The 27,578-nt window shown below is 35.3% G+C and overlaps 1 protein-coding gene across 2 annotated transcripts in view; it reads left to right on the top strand.

The window, feature by feature from the left end:
* Window positions 1–27,578, top strand: part of RIC1 (RIC1 homolog, RAB6A GEF complex partner 1) — a 137,410-nt gene that overhangs the window by 83,379 nt on the left and 26,453 nt on the right. For both annotated transcript variants that reach the window (XM_065879196.1, XM_065879195.1), the window contains exons 5-12: window positions 2,891–3,033; window positions 3,339–3,475; window positions 8,511–8,602; window positions 13,370–13,458; window positions 18,596–18,740; window positions 19,423–19,471; window positions 21,097–21,249; window positions 22,924–23,127. In XM_065879196.1, the coding sequence (XP_065735268.1) occupies window positions 2,891–3,033; window positions 3,339–3,475; window positions 8,511–8,602; window positions 13,370–13,458; window positions 18,596–18,740; window positions 19,423–19,471; window positions 21,097–21,249; window positions 22,924–23,127 (1,012 nt within the window). The remainder of the gene's footprint in view (window positions 1–2,890; window positions 3,034–3,338; window positions 3,476–8,510; window positions 8,603–13,369; window positions 13,459–18,595; window positions 18,741–19,422; window positions 19,472–21,096; window positions 21,250–22,923; window positions 23,128–27,578) is intronic.

The following is a 27,578-nucleotide window of genomic DNA, read 5'->3' as shown; positions in this document are numbered from 1 at the left end:
GGAGGATGCGGTTTGATCCCTGGTCAAGGAACTAGATCCCACGTGCATGCCGCAACTAGGAGTTCGCATGCCACAACTAAGGAGCCCGCCGGCTGCAACTAAGACCCGGCACAACCAAAAATAAATAAATTAATTAAATAAAATTTTTTTAAAAAGAACTGATATAATTTATAATTAAAACTCTTAGTCTATTTCTAACTAATACTAATAAATACTACAGTTTATTATCTTCCTTCTTCCCAGGCACTTAGAAAGACCCATGTAGTATATATAATATTTAATGTTAATTAGGTATTAAACATATTTACATATTTGAGAATCGGTAATTATGAATTATTCATTTTATATTAAGAATATTGGATTAATCAGATTCCAAAATCCTATTATTCTCCTCCCCAAATCCTATTATTCTACTTCTAAGATCCTAAATTAAACAACAACAGCAATAACAAACACCTGTGGTATACCACATAACTGTTAATAAAGCCCATAGAAGTCAGTGATTGTAGAGGGCATAACTATGCCATAACTAGAGGCATAGTTATGCCTCTCTAAGGGCATAACTTAGAGTATCTTTATGTTTATTTTGTGTGTACTTACACGTAGGGGTGATTTTCAATAAAAGTCAGTACAACGTATGTGAAGAAGTAGGATATAAATTATTGGTACAGGGTCATAACATCCCCCAGGTGGCAAGAATTAATCCTTTAGTTCTTAAATCTTTGTGAGAATGGGAATCCATGGGGACAGACCCTTGGGTGACTTGAAACAAGGCCTATTTACTAAACTTCATGGAAATATTCAGTACTTTAACATCTGATATCAGCCTTTAATTGAAAGTTTGTTTACTTTCAACTGTTTAATTGAAAGTTTGTTTACTTTCAATTAATTGAAAGTTTGTTTACTTTCAATTAAACGGGGAGGATCTATCCTTTTTTATAGATTGTTTATCATTTTTGTCACAGTTATTTGTTAATTCCAATGTCAGGATTGTTTGTGAGTCTATTTACATTGATGGATTTTTCTTGACTCTGGGTCACATTTTCCTGTTTATTCAGACATCTGGTCATTTTTAATCACAGTACTGTGGATGATGATGATGTAGAGATTCTGAATTCTGTTAACTTTGTCAGAGAAGTGTTGAGTTTTGCCTAGAAGGCAATTAAATTACTGGAGGGTAACCTTGATCTTGTTCCTAATCGTCATATGCAGTGATTCTTCCAGGGAGATACAAGCTGGGGAGGGGGAGAATGTGGTTTGAAAAAAGCGAGGCTGACTCCTGCTGAATGAAAACCACTGGTAAACCAATGACTCCTCCACTAAATTGCCTCTCTTGTATCAGGTCTAAAACAAAGTTTTTATATTCTAGCCACCACATGCTACACATAAATTTTACCACTAAAATACAAATTTGAAATAAAAGAATATATAATATTTTAAAAGGTGAAATTTCATTAAACTGGGAATTGTAGTTGACTGCAAATGCTCTGAAGTTCAAGAGATGGAGCTCAGTAAGGGGACATGTTATTCTTATCTTTTTTAATATTTTTATAGTTGGGAAGAAAGTACAGTAAATTCTTCATCATCTGAAATATATGGTGTAATAAGTCATTGAACTCAACTTTCCAAAGAATTAAAAGTTAAAGAAAACATTAAAAGCGTTCTTTTCACCATTATGGATTAAAATATTTCTGAAATAGTCTCTTAACTTCTTAAGTATGAAAGGAAATTTAACAGTACATAATAGAGTATATAAATAGACGTTACATTTTTCATTCTTTCTTATACTTAATTTTTTTTTTTTTACAGCATTTGATACTCTCGAGTACTCTTTCTTAAGTCCGTCTTATTCCCTTGGCTTTCTTGATACCAGTTTCCACTGGTTCTCTTTCTTTCTCTCTGCCATTATCTTTGTAGCCTCACTTTTGGCTTCCCCTTCCCTCTTGACCTTCCTCCCACAAACATTTGGTGCCATATGTAACTAACATTGCCCTAGGGACTTGGCATTATAGGAGTAAACAAGTCAGGCATTTATTGCCGTGCAGTTGTAATTGTTAAATCTCTCTGCAAGTATCAATAAGTGCTGAGATCATACTACATAATTACTTTTCACTACTTAGTCAGCTGAGAGGTCTTCTGCAGGGAGAAACTGTATTTTATTCACCTCTGAATCTCCAGCCCAGCATAGTGCCTGTCACAGAGCTCAGGCTTAATTAAATGTTTGTTGAATGGATGCGCACAATGTGAGATTCTTTGATACCATAGAAATACTGTGGTCTAGAACTGTGCTCTCCACTACAGTAGCCACTAGTCAAATGAAGTGATTTAAATGTAAATTACAGATAAAATAAACAGAATTAAAAATTTAGGTCTTCTGTCACACTAGCCATGTTACAAGTGTATAATCACCACATGTGGCTAATGGCTACTGTGTTGGATAGTACAGATACAGAACATTTCCATTACTGGTGAAAATTCTGTTGGGCAGGGTTAGAGGATTGTTACCTCTACACTCCATGTCTCCAGATTGTCATTCTGTCATTAGTTCTTTTCATGGTTTCTCTGTCTCTTTCCTTTCTTGTCAGCTGTCACTTATCCTTCCATCTTCTAATTTGCTGTTTCAGTACGTCTAGTTTTTAAACATAACTCATCAGGTTTGTGACTACAGCAACACGTGGTCTTTCATTTTTTTCAGAATTTCTGATTCTAGATTGAATTATACATAGATAAAGCTGATATATAGCTAAATTGTAGATAAATGGCAGTTTTGTTAAGTGGTTTTATGATCTTTGCATGAATATTCTCCAGAGCAGTTATACTCATATTCATTGCTTACCCAATATGCTTTTCTTAAAAGGAAATTGATTCTAAATTGCTTACTTCTCTACAGTTTGCAGTCTGTGCTGGAAGATCTCCTGGTTGCTACTTCTGATGGACTTCTTCATCTTATTCACTGGGAAGGAATGACAAATGGGAGGAAAGCTATTAATCTTTGTACAGTACCCTTTTCAGTAGATCTCCAGTCATCTAGAGGTAGTTACACTTTTTTCATGAGACAGAACCAGATGTTTAATATTTTATGTAAACTAGTTAGATATTTCTTATGGATGAACATTGGTTTTTCTACTTTGGAATTAATTATGCAAGGGAGGAGGGTGTGTGTGTGTGTGTGTGTGTGAGAGGGAGAGAGAGAGTAGGAAGGAGTAGTTCAGTTGTTTAGTGTTGTTAGGTCATTATGTTTGCCCTTTTAACTGTCCTTATATGGTTTGCAAGCAAAAATACAAGAGAATTAATTTACTATATTTATATTCATATTTCATGTACTTTTTTTTCATCAGCAGGTTCATTCCTGGGCTTTGAAGATGTGCACATTAGAGACATGGAATACTGTGCCACACTTGATGGGTTTGCTGTTGTGTTTAATGATGGTAAAGTTGGATTTATCACACCAGTGTCAAGTAGATTTACTGCAGAGGTATGACTTATTTACTTGGAATGTTTATTTTTTAATTTTGCATTTATTAATTTTAGTCTTTATTAAACCCCTCCCCTATTTTCCTTATTTAAGATTTTTTAAATCAAAAACTATACATATAAATAGTGTAAGTAGACAATTCTATCGACATGTTAATGAAAAATGATAGTTCCTTTCCTCCTGCTTGTTCTCTTCATGCTGTTTTCATTCTCAGAGGCAACTACTTCTTATTCCTTCACTGGTGATTTTGCTATTTATCTCCACTACTCTGAGTATTTCCTGTAATTTTTAGTTTTTAGGCTGTGTTCATTGTGGAAAATGACCATGTACTTCCCACTTCCCTGTTCCCCCACCCTGTCTGTAAGTTCTTCCCATCTTCCCAATATAGTTATTGTGATTTTGATTATATTAGTATCCGTTTCATCTTCTTGAATAAATTTCTCTTGGAGCCTTCTGGACGATTGCTTACTATTCGTACCTATTTAACACAGTTGCATTTTTAGGCTGTCCATCATTATCATCCTGTGGATTTCCTATATTCCTTTATTTTTAGATCCTTTCAGAGTTAATGGTTAATTAATATTTGATTCATTAATATATGAATTTGGTTGCTGTGACAGAGACCCAAAATAAGAATTTGGATTCACTGAAGGCTATGTGGGCTTTGGTGGGTTTGGTTGACTGTGATCTTCATCATAGGGCGAGCTAACTGGGTTATTTCTTTTCCTCCCCACTCCGTATCCAGTGTCTGTTGGAGAAGAGTCCTGCAGTCTTTCTCAGAGAATATGTACCTGGCTGGCCCAGTATTTTGGGGTTTGAGTTATGGAAGAGTTAGACTAGAGGGTCCAAATTCAGGATGTAAACTGCCATGTATCCCTATTTTTGGTGTGGTCTAGAGACCACTGAGATTTTTTTGTTTTTCTCTAAAGAAAAACTCCAGTTTTCTATTGGAGTGGAGGTGGGATATTTCTTAGCTGCTCAGACTGGGAGGTAGGCAGTCCCAGCTACTGATTAAACAGGCTTTAAACCAATCCTACTGCTTTTAGTTCAGCTTTTGAGAGACATTTAAATTCCAAGGCCTTTTGTGTACCTTACAATGTAAGTGTGGCTGTTTTTCAACATCATTACTGCTAGTTAAGGATTCTACTCATCCACTTGCTTCCCAGCTTCCAGAATTTTCTGATACCACCTCCTCTCCCATTCTTTGTCCTTGCCAACATATGCATTTTGAAAAAAATCTTTTTCTGTTATAAAAGTTGGGGTTTTAAGAGTCAGAGAAGCTAAGTATTCATGTTCAGTCTGTTTAATGGAAAGGATTTTAAGTTTTCAAGGGCATATTTTTCTATATGGTATCAGCTTTCTGTCTGATTTACTTCACTCAGCATAATGCCGTCAAGGTCCATCCATGCTGTTGCAAAAGGCAAGATTTCATTCTTCTTTATGGCTAAATAATATAGTTGACCCTTGAACAACATAGGTTTGACCTGTGCAGGTCCATCTGCACCTGGGTTTTTTTCAGTAAATACATACTACAGTACTCTATGACCTGCGATTGATTGAATCCACAAATGCGGAACCAAGGATATGGAGGGACAACTGTAAAGTTGTATGTGCCGGGGGTAGGTGCCCCTAACCCCCATGTTGTAAGGGTCACCTGTATATTCCTGTGTGTGTGTGCCAAATTTTCTTTATCCATTCATCCATCAGTAGGCACTTAGATGTTTCCATATTTGGCTATTGTAAATAATGCTGCATTGAACATGGGGGTACAGTTGTCTTTTTAAGTTAGTGTTTTCTTCTTCTTTTTTTTTTTTTTTTTTGGATAAATACCCAGAAGTGGAATTGCTGGATTATATGGTTGTTCTAACTTTACTTTTTTTTTTTTTTTTTGAGGAAGTTCCATACTGTTTTGTGTAGTGGCATACCAATTTACATTCCCATCAACAGTGCACAAGGATTCCCTTTTCTCCACATCCTCCCAACACTTACTATTTCTTGTCTTTTTGATAATAGCCATTCTGACAGGTACGAGGTGATACCTCATTGTGGTTTCGATTTGCATTTCCCTGGTGTTAGTGATGCTGAGCATGTTGTCAGGTACTTTTTGGCTCTCTCTGTGTGTTCTTTGGAGAAATGTCTATGCAGATCATCTGCCCATTTTTTAATCAGAATTTTTTTGCTATTAAATGTGTGAGTTTTTAATATATTTTGGATACAATCTTTTCTCACATATATGATTTGCAAATATTTTCTCCCATTCAGTAGATTGCCTCTTCATTTTGTTGACATACGTTTGGGATTTAAATGTTTTTACTGAAAACAAAAATATTAGAGCTGGAAAGTGAGTGACTCATTTCTGAATATCAGCTTGTATTAGTATTTGGTTAAAGAAAGTTTTCTAGTAAATTAAGGATTTAAAATAATGAAAAGTAGACGAAACATTGTTAAATAAGTTATAAGTAGAAAATATAAATTACAAGAAAACAATACATATCTATTACTGGTAATTGGGAAATACACTAATGCCATATTTATATCAGACATTATTTAAGTGCTTTATAAAAATCCTGTTTGGCATTGCCTTTTTTTTTTGGCTGTGCTGAGCGGTGATGCAGGATCTTAGTTCCCTGACCAGGGATCGAATCCACGCCCCCTGCAGTGGAAGCGTGGAGTCTTAACCACTGGACTGCCAGGGAAGTCCCCTGTTTGGCACTGTTTAATACAGTTAGCAAATGGATTAAAATATGTCAGATTATGCCACTCCTCTGCTCAGAACCCTTCAGTAGGACAAGATATTTAGGACAAAACCTGCTGAGGACAACTAAAAGAGCTGGAGAAAAAATATTTTTTGAATGTGCTTAACGGCTTTGGAGAGCTAAAAAGACTGTAAAGAGCTAACAAGACTGGTTGGGGGAGGCCAGAGGCCCAATGAGCTAAAAGCCCAGTGTTTGACATGACAATGAGCATGAACAAACAAGGCTGTATGCAACAACATGGATGAATCTCACAAACATGTTTAGTGGAAGCGGCTAGACAAAAAAGAGTACATGCTATGATTCTATTTTATATAAAATTGAAGGAAAACAAAAAACATAGGCAGCTCTGAATCAGTTCTGTGTGGACGCATGTTTAAGTGTTAATGGTTTAAAGGAAAAGAAGGAAGTGATTACTATGTAAGTCTGGATATTGTTTCTTTTGTGGTAGAGGTGAGGATAATATTGATCAGGAGTGACACTGTTGGGGGACTTGTGGGTACTGGTAATTCCTAGCCTGAGTGGTAATTAAACAAGTGTTTACTTTGTGATATTATTGTGATGTACATTTTTGCTTTTGTATTTTTCTCTAATGTATTATAATTCATAATAGAAAGGGTTAAAAAAATTAAAGACACTCCAGATGACTCCCCATATATGAATTGGAGAAAAAGCCAAAGTTCTTATGGTGACTTTCAAAGCCCTATAAATCTGGCCCCCTATTTCATCTGTTACCTCATTTATTCCTTCTCCTTCCCCCATTCCACTCCACTCCATCTGCACAGGCCTCTTTGATGTTCTTTGAACATGCCGGAAATGCTACTGTGACAGGGCCTTTCTACTGCTGTATCTCCGAAAGTACTTTCCTCAAGAGGCACCTTCATAGGGAAGACCTTTTAATATTACCTCTTCCCCCATATACTCTCTTCTCCTTAATTGTTGTATTATTTTTTTCTGTAACATTTACTAACCTCCCACGTGATACTGTACAGTTTTTTAAACTTGTCAGTGTCTTAACAAATGTAAAGCAGGGATATAGCTAGGGATTTTGGTATGTTTGAATATCTGCAGTATCCTTGGCACCTAGAGCAGTACCTGGTGAATAGTAGGCACCTGGAAAATTTTTGTTATTGGGATGAATAGACGAATTTCAGTCTAGGCAGCAGTCCAAAGAAATAATGCTCAATGCTGTCTTTGCCATTTTTGTTAACTAAAATAATGTCTAGTTTTATTATTAAAATTGAATAAATAAAATTCCTACAAAAAAGCAAATATTCCATATTTAGATAGTAGATTCTATAGTTAGGAATTTAATAAAATCTATACTATTATATTTCAAACAGTTTAATTATATTGGATCATCTAATTTTACTATCGTGATAATCCAGAAATAAAGTGCTGTATTGTAGTGTGCTGATTTTTTGTGCTTACTAAACAGTCATGATGACCTTTGCCTTAGAAATTTATGATCTAGGATGCCCTTGATTTGACAAATAAAAACAGACAAGGGAGCTGAATCTATTCTGTGTCTGTATTCAGAATTAAGTAGCATATAAAGCTTAATAATAATGTCATTCATTTATTGAAGCTTAACTTGTTGAATTCCAGGCATTGTATTAAGTGGGTTACTTGTATGTAAGTTCTCATTTAATTTTCAAAACACTCTAAGAGGTAATTTACAGATAAGAAAACTGAAGCTTGGAAAGGTCAAATAATCATTTTAGCAAGTCAGGGGTAGATCTGAGATGTTATGTCAGACTGCCAGATACCATACTACTAACCACTGTACTATAAAGCAAAGGAGTAATAGAGAATAGTCAGCAATTGACAAATCATTAATCACTTCTAAAGGATAGATGAAATAAAATCGACCATTTTCAATTGATCAGGAAAGTTCAACACTATGTGCTAGGTGACAAGAATGATAATAGTGAGCAAATTAGATGCAGTTTCTACCATCAAGAGGTTTACATTTTAATAGGAAAGTCGTCTTCATTTAATTTGAATTTACAGGTCAGATATCCATTTTTTAGTGTTTTATGAATAGATTAGCACTGGACTGAGCTCATTTGGGAATATTTATTGAACCAGTTAATGAAATTGAGGTTTTTAAGGGAGAAAATCCAGATGGTAGTTCTGATGGGATGTTTTCCTATCCAGATCAAACCATATAAAGAACCATATAAAGCCTTATAAAACTGTGTTCATTGAAGGAGAATTGTATTGATAAAAGTATATTTGGGGAACATGCTTTAAATCTTAACTATTTTTCTTAATTTTAGCAGCTTCATGGAGTTTGGCCACAAGATGTTGTTGATGGAACTTGTGTAGCAGTAAATAACAAGTATCGACTGATGGCGTTTGGTTGTGCGAGGTAATTGATACAGATGTCTGCATTTTAAGACTTACTGCCAAAAATAGTGGGTTTTTTTTTAAACCGTAAGATATTCTTAACACACTTGTAAACTTTATTGTGCCTTTCATAATTTATGAATCAGCCTTAATATAAAATTTAAAAGCATTTTAATAGATTGAAGCAAACAAATCTAAAGGGCAGATTTTGGAGATTGGGTGTTTAAGTTTGTAAAAGTGAGCTTTTTTTCAGTGGTAGGAAATTGAGTCACAAGTTAAGAAGATTAAATCAGTTAAAATTTAGGTTCTTTATTGTTTAAAAGAAGATCAGGAAGAATGTTTTCGTATTTGGAAACAGTCCTTTCTTTTTAAGACATCAGTGTTGACTTGCCTTTGAATTAGTGGGTGTGCCTTAGTTAACAAGCAAATTAAAAGCTTATACATAAAATCAATTTCTTGCTTTAATTCAAATAATTCAGGTTTTAGAAGTAAAATTGAATACAAATTATTCATTCAACAATATATTTGTGTCTGCCATGTGCCAGGCACAATTCTAAGCACTTGGGATACATTAGAAAACAACAAATATACCTGACTTTTTTGAGCTTTATGTTTTAGCTCAAATAAAAAGATTATATCAGATGCTGAGAGTAATGCCTTAAAATGTGTATAGTGCTTTTTAGTCTTCAAAACTCTTTGTTAAATATAAAATTCCATTTTGACCTCAAAATATGACTTAGTGGTTCTGTAGAACATAACATCTAATATTGTTTCCAGCTACATCAAGGTAAGGATCAAAGTATTTCTATCTGTATAAGTAATACACTGATAGTGTTATAAATCACTGCCTTCATTATACTGTCAATAATCTGTTTGTGAAGTAGGAAATCCTTATCCTCAACACATTGCTTCTCACTGAGGAGATAAATGTAGAAAGTAAATTTAACTTAGTGTAAGGAGATAAGGAAAGCGTATTTTTCTTCATCATTATGGATTTGATTTGGTCACATTTTGTTTAGAATTTTTAAATCTATGTTCATGAGTACAGTTTGCTATAGTTTTTTTTTTTTTCTCTCTCCTGGTTAACCAAGGTTGTGCTTGTCTCATAAGACAAGTTGAGGAAGGATTTCTCTCTTTCCCTTCTTTGTTCATCTTTGAGTGTGTGGCTGAATTTGTCAGTGAAGCCACCTGAGACTAGAATTTTCTTGATTACTAATTCAATTCAGTTTTAAAATAGACTGAAGAACATTTAGATTTTTTTGTCTCTTAGTCATTTTGGCAGGTTGTATTTTTCTAGGAATTGGTTTCTTTCATATACACTGTCAAATTTATTGGCATAGAGTTTATAATATCCTTTTTTAACTTTCATATTGTAAAATAAAAACAAACAGGAAGGTGCATAATCCAAATATTCACAGTTTTACAAATAATTATAATACAAACATCCATCTTTTCACAACTCAGTCAAGAAATAGAACATTGCCAGCCTATATAAGTTTTAACTCCTGCCACTTCCTAATCATGACTCCCATCCCCTCCTTAACACTTAAAGGTAACCAATTTTGTCTTTCATGATAATCATTTCCATTTTTTTTTACAGTTTTACCACTCATGTATGCATTCCTAAAAAGCATAATTTAGTTTTACCTAAGTTTGAACTTTATATGAATAGAATCATATTCTATGTTTTGTGTCTTGATTCTTTTAGTCAACGTTGTGAATTCATCCAGCTTATTTGCCAGTAACTGAAATCATTTATTTGGGACTGATTTATAAGTAGTGTTTTGGTGTATGAATATATCATACTTTGTCTGATTTCCTGTTAAAGGACATTTACATTATTTCTTGGTTTCCAAAAAAGGAGACATTCTCTTACATAAATGCATCATCTTTAGTCAAACACATGGGAAAATTAATGATAAATCCCTAATAAGATCTAATATTGAATTCATATTCAGACTAACCCAGTTGTCACCAAATTTCCTTCATCTCTTTTGTTTTAATCAGAATCATTCAAAATTCATGAATTATATTTGGTGACTATTTCTCTTCAGTTACCTTTTGCCTATAAAAATCCTTGTATCTTTTTTCTTATTTTTATGACATTAACTTTTTTTTGAGTCTAGGTCAGTTGTTTACAGAATATCCTACATTCTAAATATGTCTCATTGTTTTCTCATATTGGCATTTAATTAGTTTCTGTAACACCTGTTTGAATCTTGAAGGTGGTTCTTATTGAGCCAGTATAGTCAAATGAGTAGGAAGCTCACATCAGCATTTAGAGGAAACTGACAGAGATGGGAACAGTGGTGGGTGTGCAGTTCTACATCACCTACATTTAGGGCTAGCACCCAGGGGTCTAGCAGGGCCAGATTTTAGAAGCCAGGATTCTAGCCCTTCTTCCAGGATAATGAAGATGGAATCTTGGCCTTCAGCCTTTTAGTTACCTCAGTTTTCATGAGTTGGGAGAGGATCAGCCCTTCTTATGGCATGATCGTGGGTTGGAGTGAAAGTTTTGTGATTATAGCTACGTGACATAACTGACCTAGTGGCTTCTAGCCCTGATCTGCCAGCATTTACCAGGATTAATTGACTTGAACACCTTATTAGAGTTCTATAAGAAGCCAGCTTTCTTTTAGGATGACAGTTTACAGCCTAATTCTTCCCCTTATATTTAAAGGTTTGATTAGATTCTGGTTAAACATTTTTGTCATAGGTGTTTTGTACTTCCTATGGCATCATGCAGCAATAACATTGAGTGGTCTCAGTATTGATGATGCTAAATTTGATTACTTATGGTGGTAATAGCCATATATATCTCTATTTTAGAGAGATGTTTTTTGCTTTGAGATTAGTAAGTAGTGTCTTTTTAATGAAATATATTTTTCTTTTATGGTGGGCTTATGAAAAATGGAAAGAAAAATATTTTAAGTAATATAGGCACTATAAATACTTAAAACGTTGTCAGTCTTTTGTAACTATTGACATAGCACCTACTTTTTATATTAGAAATATCTGGACTCCTCACTGACTTGTTAGAGTTCAGCAACCCAGTTAGCACTTGACAGTTGTTAGATGCAAAGCAAAAATAAGTAAATACCTGCTAGCCACTTAGTGCTGTCTTTCAGCAGGGTATCTAATTGGGCAGGTAGTCTGGATAGATATCTGTTCCAGGCATTTGGCTTCTAAGTTAGAGTAACAGATCAGATTTTCTCTCCCACCTAAAATAGCCAAGAAAATGGACAAAAGTATGAAACAAGTGTTTTGAATTCAAGACATAGGACACCAGGCAACAAAGGATAGTGATCCCTGAAAGATGAGAAACTAAATAAGAAAACTCTTCAACTGCTCCAGCTTCAATTACTTTGAGAGAATTTCCAGCACAAGGATGGAGAGACAGGGCCTGGCAGATTCCCTGGGTTGAGTGTGTGGAAAGGAAATGAGAGTCTGGGAGACCAAAGCAGCTGGGGCTCACAGGCCAGACATCAGAGGAGAGAGTGGCACAAAGAGAGAACTCCAGAGAGCTGTAGAGGGTTTCTTTTGAGTACTGAACTGAAACATGGAAGACAAAAGACCCAAATCAAACATTACAGAAGAAAAGATTAATAAACTTGAAGAACACAGCAAGAGAAATGATGCAAAATGAAACACAGAAAAAAAGCATTTAGAAACAGAGCATCAGTGAGCTGTGGGATAACTTCAAGTGGCCTATTATTGCAGGTATTTTATTTAGTCCCCATCCTGATCCTTGAGAAGAGTGGGGCCTGGCTGGAAACTGATCAAAGCTGCTGTGAGGAGATCATCTAACCTCCTACCTTGAAGGAGTACAGATAAGGGTCAGAACATTCTGGCAGTCATAAGCTAGTATCATCCTGATGTGTGCAAAAGCAGCCTTGGATTTAAATTATTTTTAAAACAACATTTATGTTAAATTTTCGATCTGACAATGGCTCTGTAAGCAGAAATGATATTTTTTGTGATCATTATAATTCAATTTTGAAATATAGCTTAGATGTAATATACAGATTCTTTGTTTTGGTTTCTGGCCCTTTGTAAGTTTGTCCCTTGTAAAGATTTTTTAATGGAATAATGATACTTACCATATGCATAAGAGTATGTATCATGTGTATACATACAAAAGATAATATAAGGTAAAAAATAACAAAATGAAGATTTCTGAACGTTTCCAGCACTGCACTGATGTAGTCCCCATTTGTCTCTCTTTAATATTCCCCTTTCTCCACCAGGGCAGTTACTAATCTGGAATCTGTGTACATTAGGTCCTTGTTGTATTTTTACCACAAATGTATTTAACTATGTTTTGAATGTTTTTCACAGTATAGAAACAGAATTATACTATTTATATAGATATATAGATAGATGGGTGGGTAGATAGATATGCTCTCCATTTTAATGCACATGACAAAAATTCATTTTCAGTGCTATATGGTATACTACTATATAAATATACCACAGTTCCTCTTTCCTTTGTCTTATTGCTATTGCTGGACATGCAGATTATTTCCATTTCTTTGCACTTATTCCCAGTACTATAATGAACATTATACATGTCTCAAAGACAAGGATATTTCTGGGGTATATCTGTAGGTGAAATTGCTAGATTACAGAATATGCATTTGTTTAAATTTAAGAGATGACTGCAAATTATTTACAAAATGGTTTTGTTCCAGTTTACACTCCTATCAGCAGAACATAATATTTCCCATAGTCATGTTTTTTTATATTTGTATTTGTCTTTTTACACTGAAAGTCTTTTTGATTTTTACAGTGGTTCTGTACAGGTTTATACAATAGATAACACCACTGGAGCCATGCTACTATCTCATAAACTAGAGTTAACAGCAAAACAATATCCTGGTGAGTCCTCTTCTTTTTTTTTTTTCTTCTTAATTAAAGGTAATATGTGTAGTGAGGTTTTAAATTAAATGATGGAGGCCAAAGGCCAAATATTGTTAAAATATGTAACAACATTCTCTCTGACCCAAGGATTTCTGTGTCACTAGAGGCTCCTGGGTTACCTCTTCATTTAGTTTTCTCTATCCTCACTTAGTTTTAGCCCCTATGTTCCTTGTCTGGGTTTTGCTTTAGACTCTTGCCTGATTTCATCGCCTCTGTTATTTTATGCCTTCCAATTCCATTTATTCATTCAACAAGTAATTATTGAGTACATACTATAGGCCAGACGCTGTTCTAAATGCTGGTTACACAGCAGTAAACAAACCAGAAAGTCTCTTTCTGAACCCCCTTAGTGACTGTTGATTGAATCCTGTCCACAGGTGTAAGTCTAAAGTCTGTATTATTGGAAATGTTTTTGAATGAAACTAACAGAAAACCCAACTTACTATTGCTTAAACAAATAGGATTTATTTTCTGTAATAGCAAGAAATCCAAAGGTAAGCTGCTGTTGGCATTCATTTGGCCTTTCTGTCATGATCACAGGGTAGCTTCTGAGCTCCAAGCATTACTGCTGCATTTGAGTCAAGAGGAAAGGAGGAAAGAAAGCATCTATGTGCTTTTTGATCAGGAAAGCAAAAAAGCTAGATTGAATTTGAGTTCTTCCAGAGAAGATTACTGTTTGTTTCTTCCAATCACCTGGGAAAACTACATCAGTGTGGAACCCTTTGCATTATATTCTCTGTTTGAGATTTTTTTGAATCATACAAGTTACACAAATTACAGATCAGACTGAGGACTGGTTTCTGGTTGCAGATTTTCAGGGGAACTTCTTTATTTTCCATTCAATACCATGGACAAAAACAGGGAAGTGTTCCTTGCTATTTTTTCACCTTCCATGTGGTAGAGTTTATTTCTCATTCTCCCTTGTTCGTGGAATCTTTGTAGTCCCAGCTTTACGTGGGTATCTTCTATTAGATTCCCTGCCTTGGCCAAGCTCTGAGCTTTATTTCCTGTCCCTCACATGCTGTGAGTCATCAGATGTAAAAGTCAGGTCTCTAGGGTTTGGCAGAAAAATTCAGGGCAAGAGCACTTGGTACACTCACTTACCTCCCAGTATTTTTGGATATTTTGATGTGTTTAAGTATTCTGTTTAACATTTTAGTTGTTTCAGTGTGGAGAGTCATTCAAGGTGTCATTTCGCTATACTGCCAGAAACAGAAATTTGCTCCTTAAGTTTTTATCATTCTTATTGCATAGCCTTTAAAGGTTTGCATATATTTTTTTCTAAGGACACTTTTTGCTGCAACTGGCAAGAATAGGGTGTTGTGTATTTTGATTGGGTTTTCTAACCCTTTTATCTGTTTAATTTTCTATCCATACTAATGTTGTGATGTTCAGTACAGTAGCTACCAGCCACATGTGGCTGTTTAAATGAAACTAACTGACATTAAAGAAAATTAAAACTTTTCTCAGTTTCATAGTCACACCTAAATGTTGAATAGCCACATGTAGCTAGTGACTGTCTATTAGACCAAGCAAATATAGAACATTTATCATCATTTCAGGAAGTTCTCCTCATTGCTTCTATTGATTGATTGACAGCACTGTATTGAATTTTTTAGATTGTTTCCTTTTCTCATGTTCTTGGAATGCCAATTCTCCCTTTGGTTATCTGCTAACTCTCACTCTTGCAGTTTTTCTTATGGGAGAGTGCTGCCTTCTTGAGTTACATAACTTTAGACTATAAAAACTGCTTAAAATGTCGGGAGACTTGTGCTGTCCTGCATCTTGAACACAGACAAGCTTCTGTGTATTTTTCTGGCTCCACTGGCTGATTTTTACAGGTGGCAGCACCGCAGGAGTCCTTACGTGATACAGCGGCTTCCATTCTGATTCCCAGACTCACGCCAGCCTGAAACCCCTTTCTTGTCTTTGTATAGGATGTGAGACCCCAACTCCCTAGTCATTGCTAGGTCCCATTCCAACCTTCTGTCCCTATATTTCTAACCTTTTTCACCTCACCACTCCCCACTCTTCACACCTCCGCCCCCTGGGCTGCCTTAATTCAAACACTAACCAAACTCACTTTCAGTTTTCTCCTTTCTTTCTTCAGAGTTCAGCTCTGTAACAGAAAGTCTTTGGATTACGTTTTACATTTTTCTCATTATGCAGGTTATCACAATCTATGTTTATGGTAGGTTACCAGCTAGATAAATTTTCCATATTCCTGTCACTTGAAGATTAGGTTAACTGTCATTAACATTTTAATGTATATCTCTACAACTAGATTTTAATGTGTGTATAATACTTGGAAAATAGATATGCATATTATGTACATATGTATATATATGTTTACTTGGGATTAATAGGAATACTGTTTATAACCATTCTGTAAGCTTTGATTTGAGTTTGTATGTTTCTTCTTGGTTTGGTTTTAAATTTCGCTCTTAAATGTGTAAAGTATACTAATAAGATACGAGGTTTCTTATGCATGTTACCATTTATTTATTTGGTTATTTGTTTTGTTTTAGTTTCATCATTTGATATGGCTTTATTGGGCATTTTTTTTTCTATTTTGATAAGAATTTTTTTTTATTGGAGTAGAATTGCTTTACAATGTTGTGTTAGTTTCTCCTGTACAATGAAATGAATCAGCTATATGTATACATACATCCCCCACACCTTGGTCCTCTCTCCCACCCCCCCACATCCCACCCATCTTGGTTATCACAGAGCACTGAGCTGAGCTCCCTGTGCTATACAGCAGGTTCCCACTAGCTATCTGTTTTACACATGGTAGTGTATTTATGTCAAACCTAATCTCCCAATTTGTCCCACCCTCCCTATCCCCTGCTGTGTCCACATGTACGTTCTCTACGTCTCTGTCTCTATTCCTGCCCTGCAAATAGGTTCATCTGTACCATTTTTCTAGATTCCACATATATGCATTAATATACGATATTTGTTTTTCTCTCTCTGGTTTACTTCACTCTGTATGACAGACTCTAGGTCCATCCACATCTCTACAAATGATCCAATTTCGTTCCTGTTTATGGCTGAGTAATATGCCATTGTATGTATGTACCACATCTTCTTTATCCATTCATCTGTCATTAGACATTTAGGTTGTTTCCATATCCTGGCTATTGTAAATAGTACTGCAGTGAACATTGGGGTGCATGTGTCCTTTTGAATTATGATTTTCTCAGGGTATATGCCCAATAGTGGGATTGCTGGGTCATACAGTAGTTCTGTTTTTAGTTTTTTAAGGAACCTCCATACTGTTCTCCATAGTGGCTGTATCAATTTACATCCCACCAACAGTGCGAAAGGGTTCCCTTTTCTCCACACCCTCTCCAGCATTTGTTTGTAGATATTTTGATGATGGCCATTCTGACAGGTGTGAGGTGATACCTCACTGTAGTTTTGATTTGCATTTCTCTAACGATTAGTGATGTTGAGCATCCTTTCATGTGTTTGTTGGCCATCTGTATATCTTCTTCAGAGAAATGTCTATTTAGATCTTCTGCCCTTTTTTGGATTGGGTTGTTTGTTTTTTTTGATATTGATCTGCATGAGCTGCTTGTATATTTTGGAGATTAATCCTTTGTCAGTTGCTTGGTTTGCAAATATTTTCCCCCATTCTGAGGGTTGTCTTTTCATCTGGTTTATGGTTTCCTTTGGTGTGCAAAAGCTTTTAAGTTTCATTAGGTCCCATTTGTTTGTTTTTATTTTCATTACCCTAGGAGGTGGGTCAGAAAAGATCTTGTTGTGGTTTATGTCAAAGAGTATTTTTCCTGTGTTTTCCTCTAAGAGTTTTATAGTGTCTGGTCTTACATTTAGGTCTTTAATCCATTTTGAGTTTATTTTTGTGTATGGTGTTAAGGTAGTGTTCTAATCCCGTTCTTTTGCATGTAGCTGTCCAGTTTTCCTGGCACCACTTATTGAAAGACTGTCTTTTCTCCATTGTATGTTCTTGCCGCCTTTTTCGTAAATTAGGTGACAGTATGTGCATGGGTTTATCTCTGGGCTTTCTATCCTGTACCATTGATCTATATTTCTGTTTTTTGTGCCAGTACCATACTGTCTTGATTACTCTAGCTTTGTAATATAGTTTGAAGTCAGAGAACCTGATTCCTCCAGCTCTGTTTTTCTTTCTCAAGATAACTTTGGCTATTCGGGGTCTTTTGTGTTTCCATACTATTTTTTATATACATAAATAATACAGTTATTCATATACTTGAATTATGGTGGGAAATGCTAATGTGAGGATTCAAACATAGGCAGAGGAAAAAAGTTTTACTTACTCTATTAACAAAGGCTGTCTTCCGTAGGCTAAAATCTGTATACAAGCCCTTTGTGGCAAAGGTACTTATAACAAAAATTTATTAATACTGCAGATGTAAAGAATTTTAATTTTAAAGAGGTGAAAGCTGTAGATCTTTTGAATTGCTGATGGGAAATGCTGCTATGTTTCATTTAACTATGCAGTGAAGAAACTTGGATTTTACTACACAATGAAATTTTCTCCTTTAATAATTATATATGAAGAACTATTATTAGTTAAAAGAAGATATAAGTGCCTGTGGTACTGAGGCTGGAGTTTACCTACTTAATCCTAATGTAAGGTTAAGCTTCAATTTATTTTAACTTGGATCTCTTTGATATTGCTGATGGAACATGGAGATCATGGTAAAATATTATTTTACATTTTAAAACACCTCATACTTAGCAGAGTAGTTTGACATTCAGTGTTGAATCATTCAAGGGAAATATTATTCCCATCTTACAGAAACTGATTTGCCCAAATCCAAAGCCTTTTTAAGACTACACAGTTACAGTTATTTAAGCTAATAGTGGCCAGAAACGGTTTTTGGTTCATATAAATCACTTGGGTACTGACTTTGTTCTGTTTAGATCAGGTCAAGGCTAATGACCATACTGATTTTAAATAGCCCTAAACGAACAGAATTCATCTCATTATTTGAAGCAGACATGCCTTTCTGCTTGTTTCAACTTGAAGGTATAGGCTGTAAAAAATACTAAGTATTTATGAAGCAATCATTTATTTTTAACTCTTCTCACAATTTCTTAACAGACATTTGGAACAAAACAGGAGCTGTTAAATTGGTCAGATGGTCTCCTGACAATAGTGTTGTAATAGTGACCTGGGAATATGGAGGCCTTTCTTTATGGAGTGTATTTGGAGCTCAGCTGATTTGTACACTTGGAGGAGATTTTGCGTGAGTCAATAAAGAAATTTTAGATGAAATAACTCCATTTTCTCCAAGACAATACACATACACAGAAACTTTGTTATACAGCTACCATTTTGCCTTGACTCTGAACCCAAAACAATTTGTAAGGTTCAGAATTAATGTATTCAGAATGTATTGTTTCCTCATACATCCATCCTCTTTCCATCCTCTTAAAACTGACCATTCAGTGAAAATGCATTTATTTATTGAACCCCTATTGTGTATATGATAACATGTTAGATTCAAAGCTAAATCAGACATGAATCTGCCTTCAAGTATCTTATTATCTAATAAGAGTGGTAAGCTATATACATAAATAACTAGTCGGAAATGAAAAATTACATTATCTCATTGGGTTAATGTAGGTTAACTCAGTGGGTTGATAGAACTGGGTTAAAGTCTCTGTCCACTTCATATACTACCCTGAACTTCAGTCCTGACATAATGAACACACTTTCCCAAACTGCATGACCCTGTTAAGAAGTTATTTAGTAACTGGAAGACTGTATCTCAGTGATATACCTAGGTGTATTAACCAGGAGTCTCATATTTCATACAGTATTGTGTATTTCTCTTTCTAAGGAACAAAATCAGTTTTTTAAAATTAAAGCTAAATATTACATGCAATTAGAAGACTCTTCTTAATTAAGTTTCTATTGTGTTTCAGTTATAGGTCTGATGGTACCAAAAAAGATCCCCTTAAGATCAACTCTATGGTAAGTTCTTTCTATAAAATATTGATATGGTGTGAAAAACTTGTTTTTTTCCTTCTTCTTCTCTCATGTTGATCTGATAAAATTACAAAGCTATTCTAGTCTCAGCAGACTCTTACACAGTTCTTGCTTTGATAAAAGTATTATCTTTAAAAATCAGGAGGCTGCCCAGTTTTCAGTATTTGATTTTGGTTTTGTTTAGATGTGTCCAGCAAGCCCTGTCATCTCTGTGAACATAGTAACTGTTCAGATCAGGCCTTTGTTTTTCCAAAGCATACCTGCATTTCTTATGTGACTCAATTGCACCCACTTCCCATGGCCTCCTTTCTTTTAACATAATGTGAAATGCTCATTGGGTCTTTTTCCTGGAAGACATGTGCTTGTACGTTATTTGAGCATATTTAAAATTTTTTCCATAGATGTATGTCAAAAGAATTGCAGTCCCTGTTGTAACAATATTTTTACTATCAATTTTCAAGAGTTTCTGTAGAAAGCAGTGAGGTGTAACCTCTGTCTTTACATACAAACATTTTCTTTCTATAGCCCTCTGTGTACCATCTTTGAGGAATTAGTGGCTGTGAGGCTTATCACTACCTTTCTCTGCTGCTCCACAGAGGAAGGCATTTTCTGATCATGGGTTTCTCGAAGAATTAAGACCACCATGGTTGCCTTCAGTAGGGGTTCCCAACCTTTCACCACCAAGGATCCCATTTGATGGCTCTCCTCACCTCCATATTTTAAAATAAGTTTTCAAACACCATTTCTCTGACTGCCGATCAGTGCTTATGAATGCCATGCAGCAACCAGTGTTACCTGCCTCACTAAGTTAATATTTTAATCACAACTAAGAATCTAAGCATTTTAGTTATGCAGCCAAAACTTTTCATGGGAAAGCAAAAGTTCTGTTAAACTTCCGAAATTTTGGAACAATTCATGGACCTCTTCTCCCCCCATTAGTATTTTCTTGGCCTTGCAGATTGGGAATTACTGATGTTAAAAAAAATTTTTTTTTTTTAACTCTCATGGAATCTGGTTAATAGAATATTAAAATGAACTGGGCCTGGAGAATTTATTTGAACCCTCTCATTTTACAGAGGAAGAAACTTATACCCCAAGAAACCAAACAGCTTGGCCAAGGTTGTACAACAAAATGGCAGCCAAGCTGGAGTGCAAAACCCTGGTCTCATAGCCTCCAATCTAGTGTTCTTTGTTCTGAACAAAACTGCATCTGTTTGGGTGCTTCTTTGTAAAGCTTCGGCTATGTAACATGGGTCTTCTCTCTGTAAGGAATTTCTTTGTATTTGAGAGGCAGTTAAATTAATGGAGAAGTTACAGAGAGCAGTAGGCATTTCTTAGGTTTTGGAGCTAAGATTGGTATGTAGTGTTTTCACTCTTCTAAGTGGAGAGCAGTGATGGTTTCTACTGGAGATCTAAGATGTAGTAGATGTAGGTATAATTCTTGTCTGTGTTGTTTGTCATGGTTCCTCCAGCCTTCAGAAGTCATTAATAATGCTGTTGTTGGTTATTTCAGAATTTGAATATTTCAAACCAGGAAAAAATAACAAACTTTTTATTGCTTTGATTTTCTTTCCCTGACTCCCGTCTTCTTTCCCCCTCCTCTCTCCAAGAGCTGGGGTGCCGAAGGCTATCACCTATGGGTAATCAGTGGATTTGGTTCTCAAAATACTGAAAATGAGTCTGACTCCAAGAGCGTAGTTAAACAGCCTAGCATTCTACTATTTCAGTTTCTCAAGAGTGCACTCACCGTAAACCCTTGTATGGTAAGTTTATTTAATTAAAACTCCGTTAGTTTTTTTTAGTGGCTTTCATATTTGAATATGACTCTTCCTTATGACAATTTTATTTCTGAGCAGGTTTTGCTTTTTTTTGGCCTTGTGGCATGCAGGATCTTAGTTCCCCAACTAGGAATTGAACCTGTGCCCCCTGCAGTGGGAGCATGGAGTCTTAACCACTGGACCGCCGGGGGAGTCCCATGCTTTTTTTTTCTTTTTTTAATAGGATCACAAGCAATTTGAGGAAAAGCAGTGTTTACAGATTCACTTGAGTAACCTGAATAAAATTTAGTCTTTGTCTGAATAGCATTTCTCAAAGTATGTTCCACGAGGCACTACTTGTGAGAAATATCAATAGCAATTACATAGGACAAGAAGAATTTCTGTTGTCTTTTAAGTGTGAAATAAAGGAGTTAAACAAAGCTGTAGAGATTTCTTTAACATAGGACTCGAGTCTTTAATATACTGATGTGCATCATGAAAGTCCAGGAGTTGGTATATAAAAAGCACTGTTTCCCAAGCTTATTTAACTATGAATTTTTAAGGAATGCCTAGAAGAAAATAAGCCTAGAATTCTGCTTTGGGAAACACTGCCCCAAATTATAACATAAACTCATGTTTTATCAGTCTGAAATAAGATATTAATATGATATATTGTTGATATATAGTAACAGTGATATGTTATATGATAGGGGTGCATATCTTAGTATCTACCACCAATGGGTTTTTAAATATTTGGTGCAACCAATTTCTAATTAAAATTTATAACACATTGAGGAAGAATGAAAATACCCTGGATCTCAGACCTCATTACTATAGCTGAATAATAAGAAAAACAAGAGTAGAGGATTTCTCCTCTGCTCGCACATCCCAAATAAATAATTTAGAAGCACTCCGAGTTTTATATCAAGACAACATTTGGACTACCATGGGAAGGTGAGTGGCTGGGGTGCTGATCTAATTTAAAGAGTGAGTGAATAATCTGCCCACATTTGAAAACACTCGCCTTTAATTAAAAACCAGGGCATAATCACAGAGAGTTGAAACTATATTTTTGTCTAAATATCCTCAGAACCTGGTACACTCCTTGGTACTAACCAGGCTTTCACCAAGCAATTATTGAATTGTTCTGAACCAGGACCACAGATGTTGGCCACTCTTCTTCCTCCCCATGATTTAAAAGATCCTCCTGTATCCAGTTATCCCTGTTTGTAATCCACTCCCTCTTCTTACCATGTGGGCACACGGATGAGCGTATACACACAAACAGTTTGACCAGACATGTTTTCTTACTACCATTCATGAGGTATCTTATATGAAACTAGTTTGTAAACTGTAGACATTGAGTAGTCTTATTCAGTTTTCAGGTGGAAAATCTCTCATAGCATTGCCCTGGGCATGTTTTGGAATCTGTATGATAAAACAGACTTTAACAAAGATTTTATTTACACTGGGAAGTAATCACTAAAATGTTGTCTGTTAAATATAACAGTGTGTGAGATTATTAGGTAGTCTTGTCCTCTGTGAGGAAAATCAGCATTGAGATGTGTGGTACATTTCCAACAATAAAAATAAATTGATGTATTACTTACTTTCCCCTACCTTATACTAACTTGTTTTTATTTGCTTCTCTCCCCTCTGCTTCCTTTTTCCCTCATCTAGAGTAACCAAGAGCAAGTGTTGCTTCAGGGGGAAGATCGATTGTACTTGAACTGTGGAGAGGCCTCACAAACCCAGAATCCCAGGAGTACTTCGGCACACTCTGATCATAAGCCCAGTCAGGAAAAGGGCCCGTTTGCAGATGGCAGTTCAGAGTCTCAGAGTTTAAGCACTTTACTTGGTCATCGGCATTGGCATGTAGTGCAGGTAAGTCTTCAGATGCTGTTGACTGTGGACTTAGTCCTTGGTAAGACAGCACCCTGAAGCAGATACTTAAGTATTTCATTTGTTGCTTTAGAAAACTGAGAAACTTTGTAAACTTTTTGACTGTCATGTCTCTCTTCTGCTGTTCTGTGCTCTTGTCCTCTTGTCTTCTCCTTTCTTTCCACCTGATGTAGATTGTATTCCCACCTGCTTTAAGTCCATTAGTAAGTGAATAGTTAAAAAAAACTAGAAGTTTATGCTTTGTCCTCTTATTGTGCAAGACTGTTTATTTTACTTCCAGCCTATTTTTGGTATAAATTTAGCTCTGGATTTGCATAGGCTAAAGTGTAGTAATTTAATGAAAAGTGACAATATTGATTCGTACCTTGTGCAGCTGACCTTGTAGTCCTAATGGGGACACATTGAGGTTAATTGCCTGACTTTGGACCCAAATTGCAGACTTCTGATTAGTCTAGAACCTCAGTGTTAATAATTTTATTATTACTCAATCTTGTATCAGATTATTATTAAATTAGTAGTTTCTTTTAGTAATTCTGATACATTGACATTTAATATAGAAATTAATTCTGAGTTTCGATACCAAATAAAATTAATTTGGGTAAATCAGTAAATTGAAGTTTCTTTAAAGAAACTTTCACACACATTTCAAAGTCCTGAGTGTTTTCTTCCCACTTTTCATGCCAGAGTGTCTTAGGTACATCAGAGCCTACTCTTGGATTAGTTTCTTTTAGTCTTTTTCTATTTCCACAATTCTTTGTCTTACTTCTACATTCTGTACTTTTACCTTACTAGCTTACTTCAGCTCCCATGTTATTTTCGGTTGACTTTGAGTGGAGATAATGAGAGACATAAGATTGGTCATTGCGTGAAAAATTGAAGGAGGAATATCTCCTACATTGACATGTGGTATACACTAAAAGAAAATGTATTTAACTTACATTAAGAAATTCATAAAATCAAAACAATGTGCATACCATTTTATAATTAGTAACAGTTATTAAATAAAACTGCATCAGCTACTTCCTTGACTAAAATTTTCCACTGCTCCCTTCTCTCCTATAGCCATTTCTCTGCTATTTTCATTTCCCCATACTTTGAACTATTCATTCTACACTGACCTAGCATCAATGCCAGTTCTGCCTAGCCAGGTCTGTGTTGCCAGAGAGCCAAGTAGAGCAGAGGATCAAAGAAGGTAGGTCTGGAACTCAAAAATCCATCAGGCAATAACAAAAATTGAATTTCCTTCCAGCTCAAAAATTCAGTGATTCTGTGATTCGTAGCCATCTATAAAGTATCCCATATTAGAAGCATATAACACTGATTTTACAACTTCAGGCAAAGTAGATACTAGCAAGATTCTTCTGTCATCCTGTTCTTTAGGTATCTAAAATATTTAGAAAGATAAACTTGTTTAAGTCTAGCTTTACGTAATTTTTTCAGTTTCCTTAAAACTAATAAAAATAATGCTAGAGTTGTACTCCCCCCAAATTAAGTTATAATGGACTCATAGAATTTTTAGAGCTGGAAGGACCTTAGCAATCATGTAGTCCAACTAGGTTTTATACATGAGGAAATTGAGGCTCAGGGAAGTTAGGTGACTTGCCCAAGGTCACACAGCAGAATAGTGGCAGACTCTATCCTTACCATGATATAAATTAAAGTAATAATCAAACCTGTTTTAAAACCTAGGTACTAAATGTTGAAGCATATAATATACTGCTGACCTTGATATAAAACTGAGAATGTGCCTATTTGACATTCTTTTTACTTGGAGGTGCCCTATGCTTTGTTTGCTGGCCCTCCAGCCACAAGAGTCAGTGCAGCATTGTGGTGGTGTTCGTTTGGTAGTGTGGTTTACAGTGTCCATATAATGTTAATGCTTTTAACTTCCAGACATTTTAGCCATTAGTAAGTATTCCCTGAAGAAACGTGAGTGCCTGTTTAATTCCCCCTTCAACATATGCTCTTGTCTAGGATAAGTGCCCGTATCCTCCATCACAATGGCTTTGTTTGCGTGGTTTATACTTTGTATGCTTCTTGTACAGCTTAGAGTTCATCACATGAGCTCCAACGAATTCTGCTCTGTCTGTTCCTCATCTAGACTACTGGATTTTTTTTGTTTGTTTAAGCCTTCTACCTTACACTCGTTAGTTTCCTGGTCAGAAGATTCTGTGTTAACCATGTTTTCTCCTTTAACAAAAATAACACAAATACATACTTGTCGGAAGCAGGGTAACGTATCAGGCTCTATGTTAGGGAGGTCAACAAAGAGGATTGTAAAGGCTATTTCATTTATAAATGATTTGCTCTCATTCCTACAACGTGTATCAAATGTTCTGGGTATTTGGCACAGATCATATCTCCTAGGGTGATGGCCCTCACAGTCTCACCAGTTACAGAAGAAAGTAGGCTAGGTAGGAGACATGGTTTTAGCAGAATGACTTCAAGGGAAAAAAGGTAGATTTAGGTTCTCCGAGAGACTGAAAAATCCTAAGATGTTCAGAGTAGAGATTCTGTACCTTAGCACTGAGTTTCCCAGTGGTATGACATGACTTTTGTGCCCTGACTATGCATTCCCAACCTGAGTTTCTTCATTATTCATTAGCTGCCTCTTTTCTTACTTCTGCCATTTCCTGTTCTCAGTATTAGGAGTGGAACTCAAAGTTCAGGTAACATATACATCTCCTGGGGCAAAAACAAGTTTTTGTTCTTATTTCATAGCATCTTCAAGACACAAAACCATATGAGAAATAAAGCTTCATTTTAAGTTTTGAAAGTAAACCATTTGCTATTTGTGGCATCTCATATACTTTTGGAGGGTAAACGAATTTGTTTTCTCCTAGAGATAGTCATCAGAATGTGATCGTATGATAAGTTAACCTTGGTTCCCATGATTAGAAACTCTACATGTTGGAGTCCACTTTGGCAGTGAGATCTCACTTCCCACTTTACCTGCCCACACATCTCACAAATACTTATGAAACACTAAGGTTTGGGGAAAGTGGGGGGTGGGGTGTTTAGTGTCATGGATAGCTAGCTCAGTTGTGCTCCAGGAACATCCTTCTTCAAGTGACTATTTTTATTTTCTTCATCCAAAAAAAGAATTTCACTTACAGCATCCTACAAAACTATTTTCAAATTTTACTTCGCCACCTGATGATTACCTCAGATTATCATTATTCTGAACTAATTCCACCCATCATAGTAAATTTTACTGGTTGGCCTGAATAGTACAACATACCTGTTAAGATACAAGTTAAGCATTCTTCAAGCGTATCTATCCTGACACAGTTATTTTTAATTCTGTAAGGTAGGCTTCCACAAACCAGCACTGGGGTTAAGAACTTCCTAATGTACTAAAAGCTATTAATTTACTTAGATTTTAGGTTGACTTACTGGATAATAAGTGAAGTCTAACAAAAATAGTTTTATAAATAAATTTTATCAAGGTTAATACAGATGTTTTCACTTGATTTTTGCTTTGTCTTCACATTACTCAAAGAATCTTATTGGATTTGATTGCATTTACTTGGCTTTTTAATTTGGCTTTCTCTTTTTAAATATGTAATCATTTTTCTTTGAGTAAACGGAAACTAAATTAAATTGAAGGTTCTCTTATTCCAGGAACAGAAGATTTTTCCTTTATTCTGTTGTTCTGTTAATTTTCGCATTGCATTCACCATGTGCTCATGAAAATCTATTTACTCAGCAGGCTAATAGATCACAGTCTCAGTAAAGCTAGACTTAAGCTACATTGATACCTCACAGAGGATTTTTCAAGTTTAAAATTCTCAGAGTGACACAAAGACACTGTGTATACAAAGATGTAAGACAGACGGCATGGAAGGATATGTTTATTGCTTATGTTGCAGATAAAGAGTTAATACCTGTAATATATTAAAAGTACTTGTAGGTGAATAAGTTGAACACCCCAGTAAAAAGCAGTAGCTTATACACACTTATATATATATATGGCTGTTTGTTTAGAGATAGCAATGATATAGCAGAAGAATTTCACTTTGTATTTTGTGTACTTTTATGCTGTTTAAATTTTATAAGCATGCATTGCTTTTTTATTAGAAAAATGTAAAAATAATAAAAGAGATTTCTACTAAAAAAGCATAAACAAAACTCTTGCTGAGGCTCTGATTTTATTAGATAAGGGTTTTTTGGGATGGTTCATATCCGTGGACCCAAACTGTTCCATCTACACAATTCTTGGCTGCCTTAGTAGATGCTTCTCTAAATATCTTTAGTCATTCTGTATTTATTGAGTGTTCAATATTTAATTTAAATCAAATAAAAACAGTGTAGAGAAAAAAGAGGAAAGCCTGATGTCTAGAAACATATAATGAAATGGTTAAGACAGGAGTTGTGAAATAATTGGCTGCTAGTGTTAATACTCATTATTTGGGAGCACTTTTTAAAAAACT

The sequence above is a fragment of the Phocoena phocoena genome, chromosome 6, assembly GCF_963924675.1.
Source record: "Phocoena phocoena chromosome 6, mPhoPho1.1, whole genome shotgun sequence".
NCBI lineage: Eukaryota > Metazoa > Chordata > Mammalia > Artiodactyla > Phocoenidae > Phocoena > Phocoena phocoena.
This window is presented reverse-complemented; position numbering and strand designations above follow the sequence as displayed.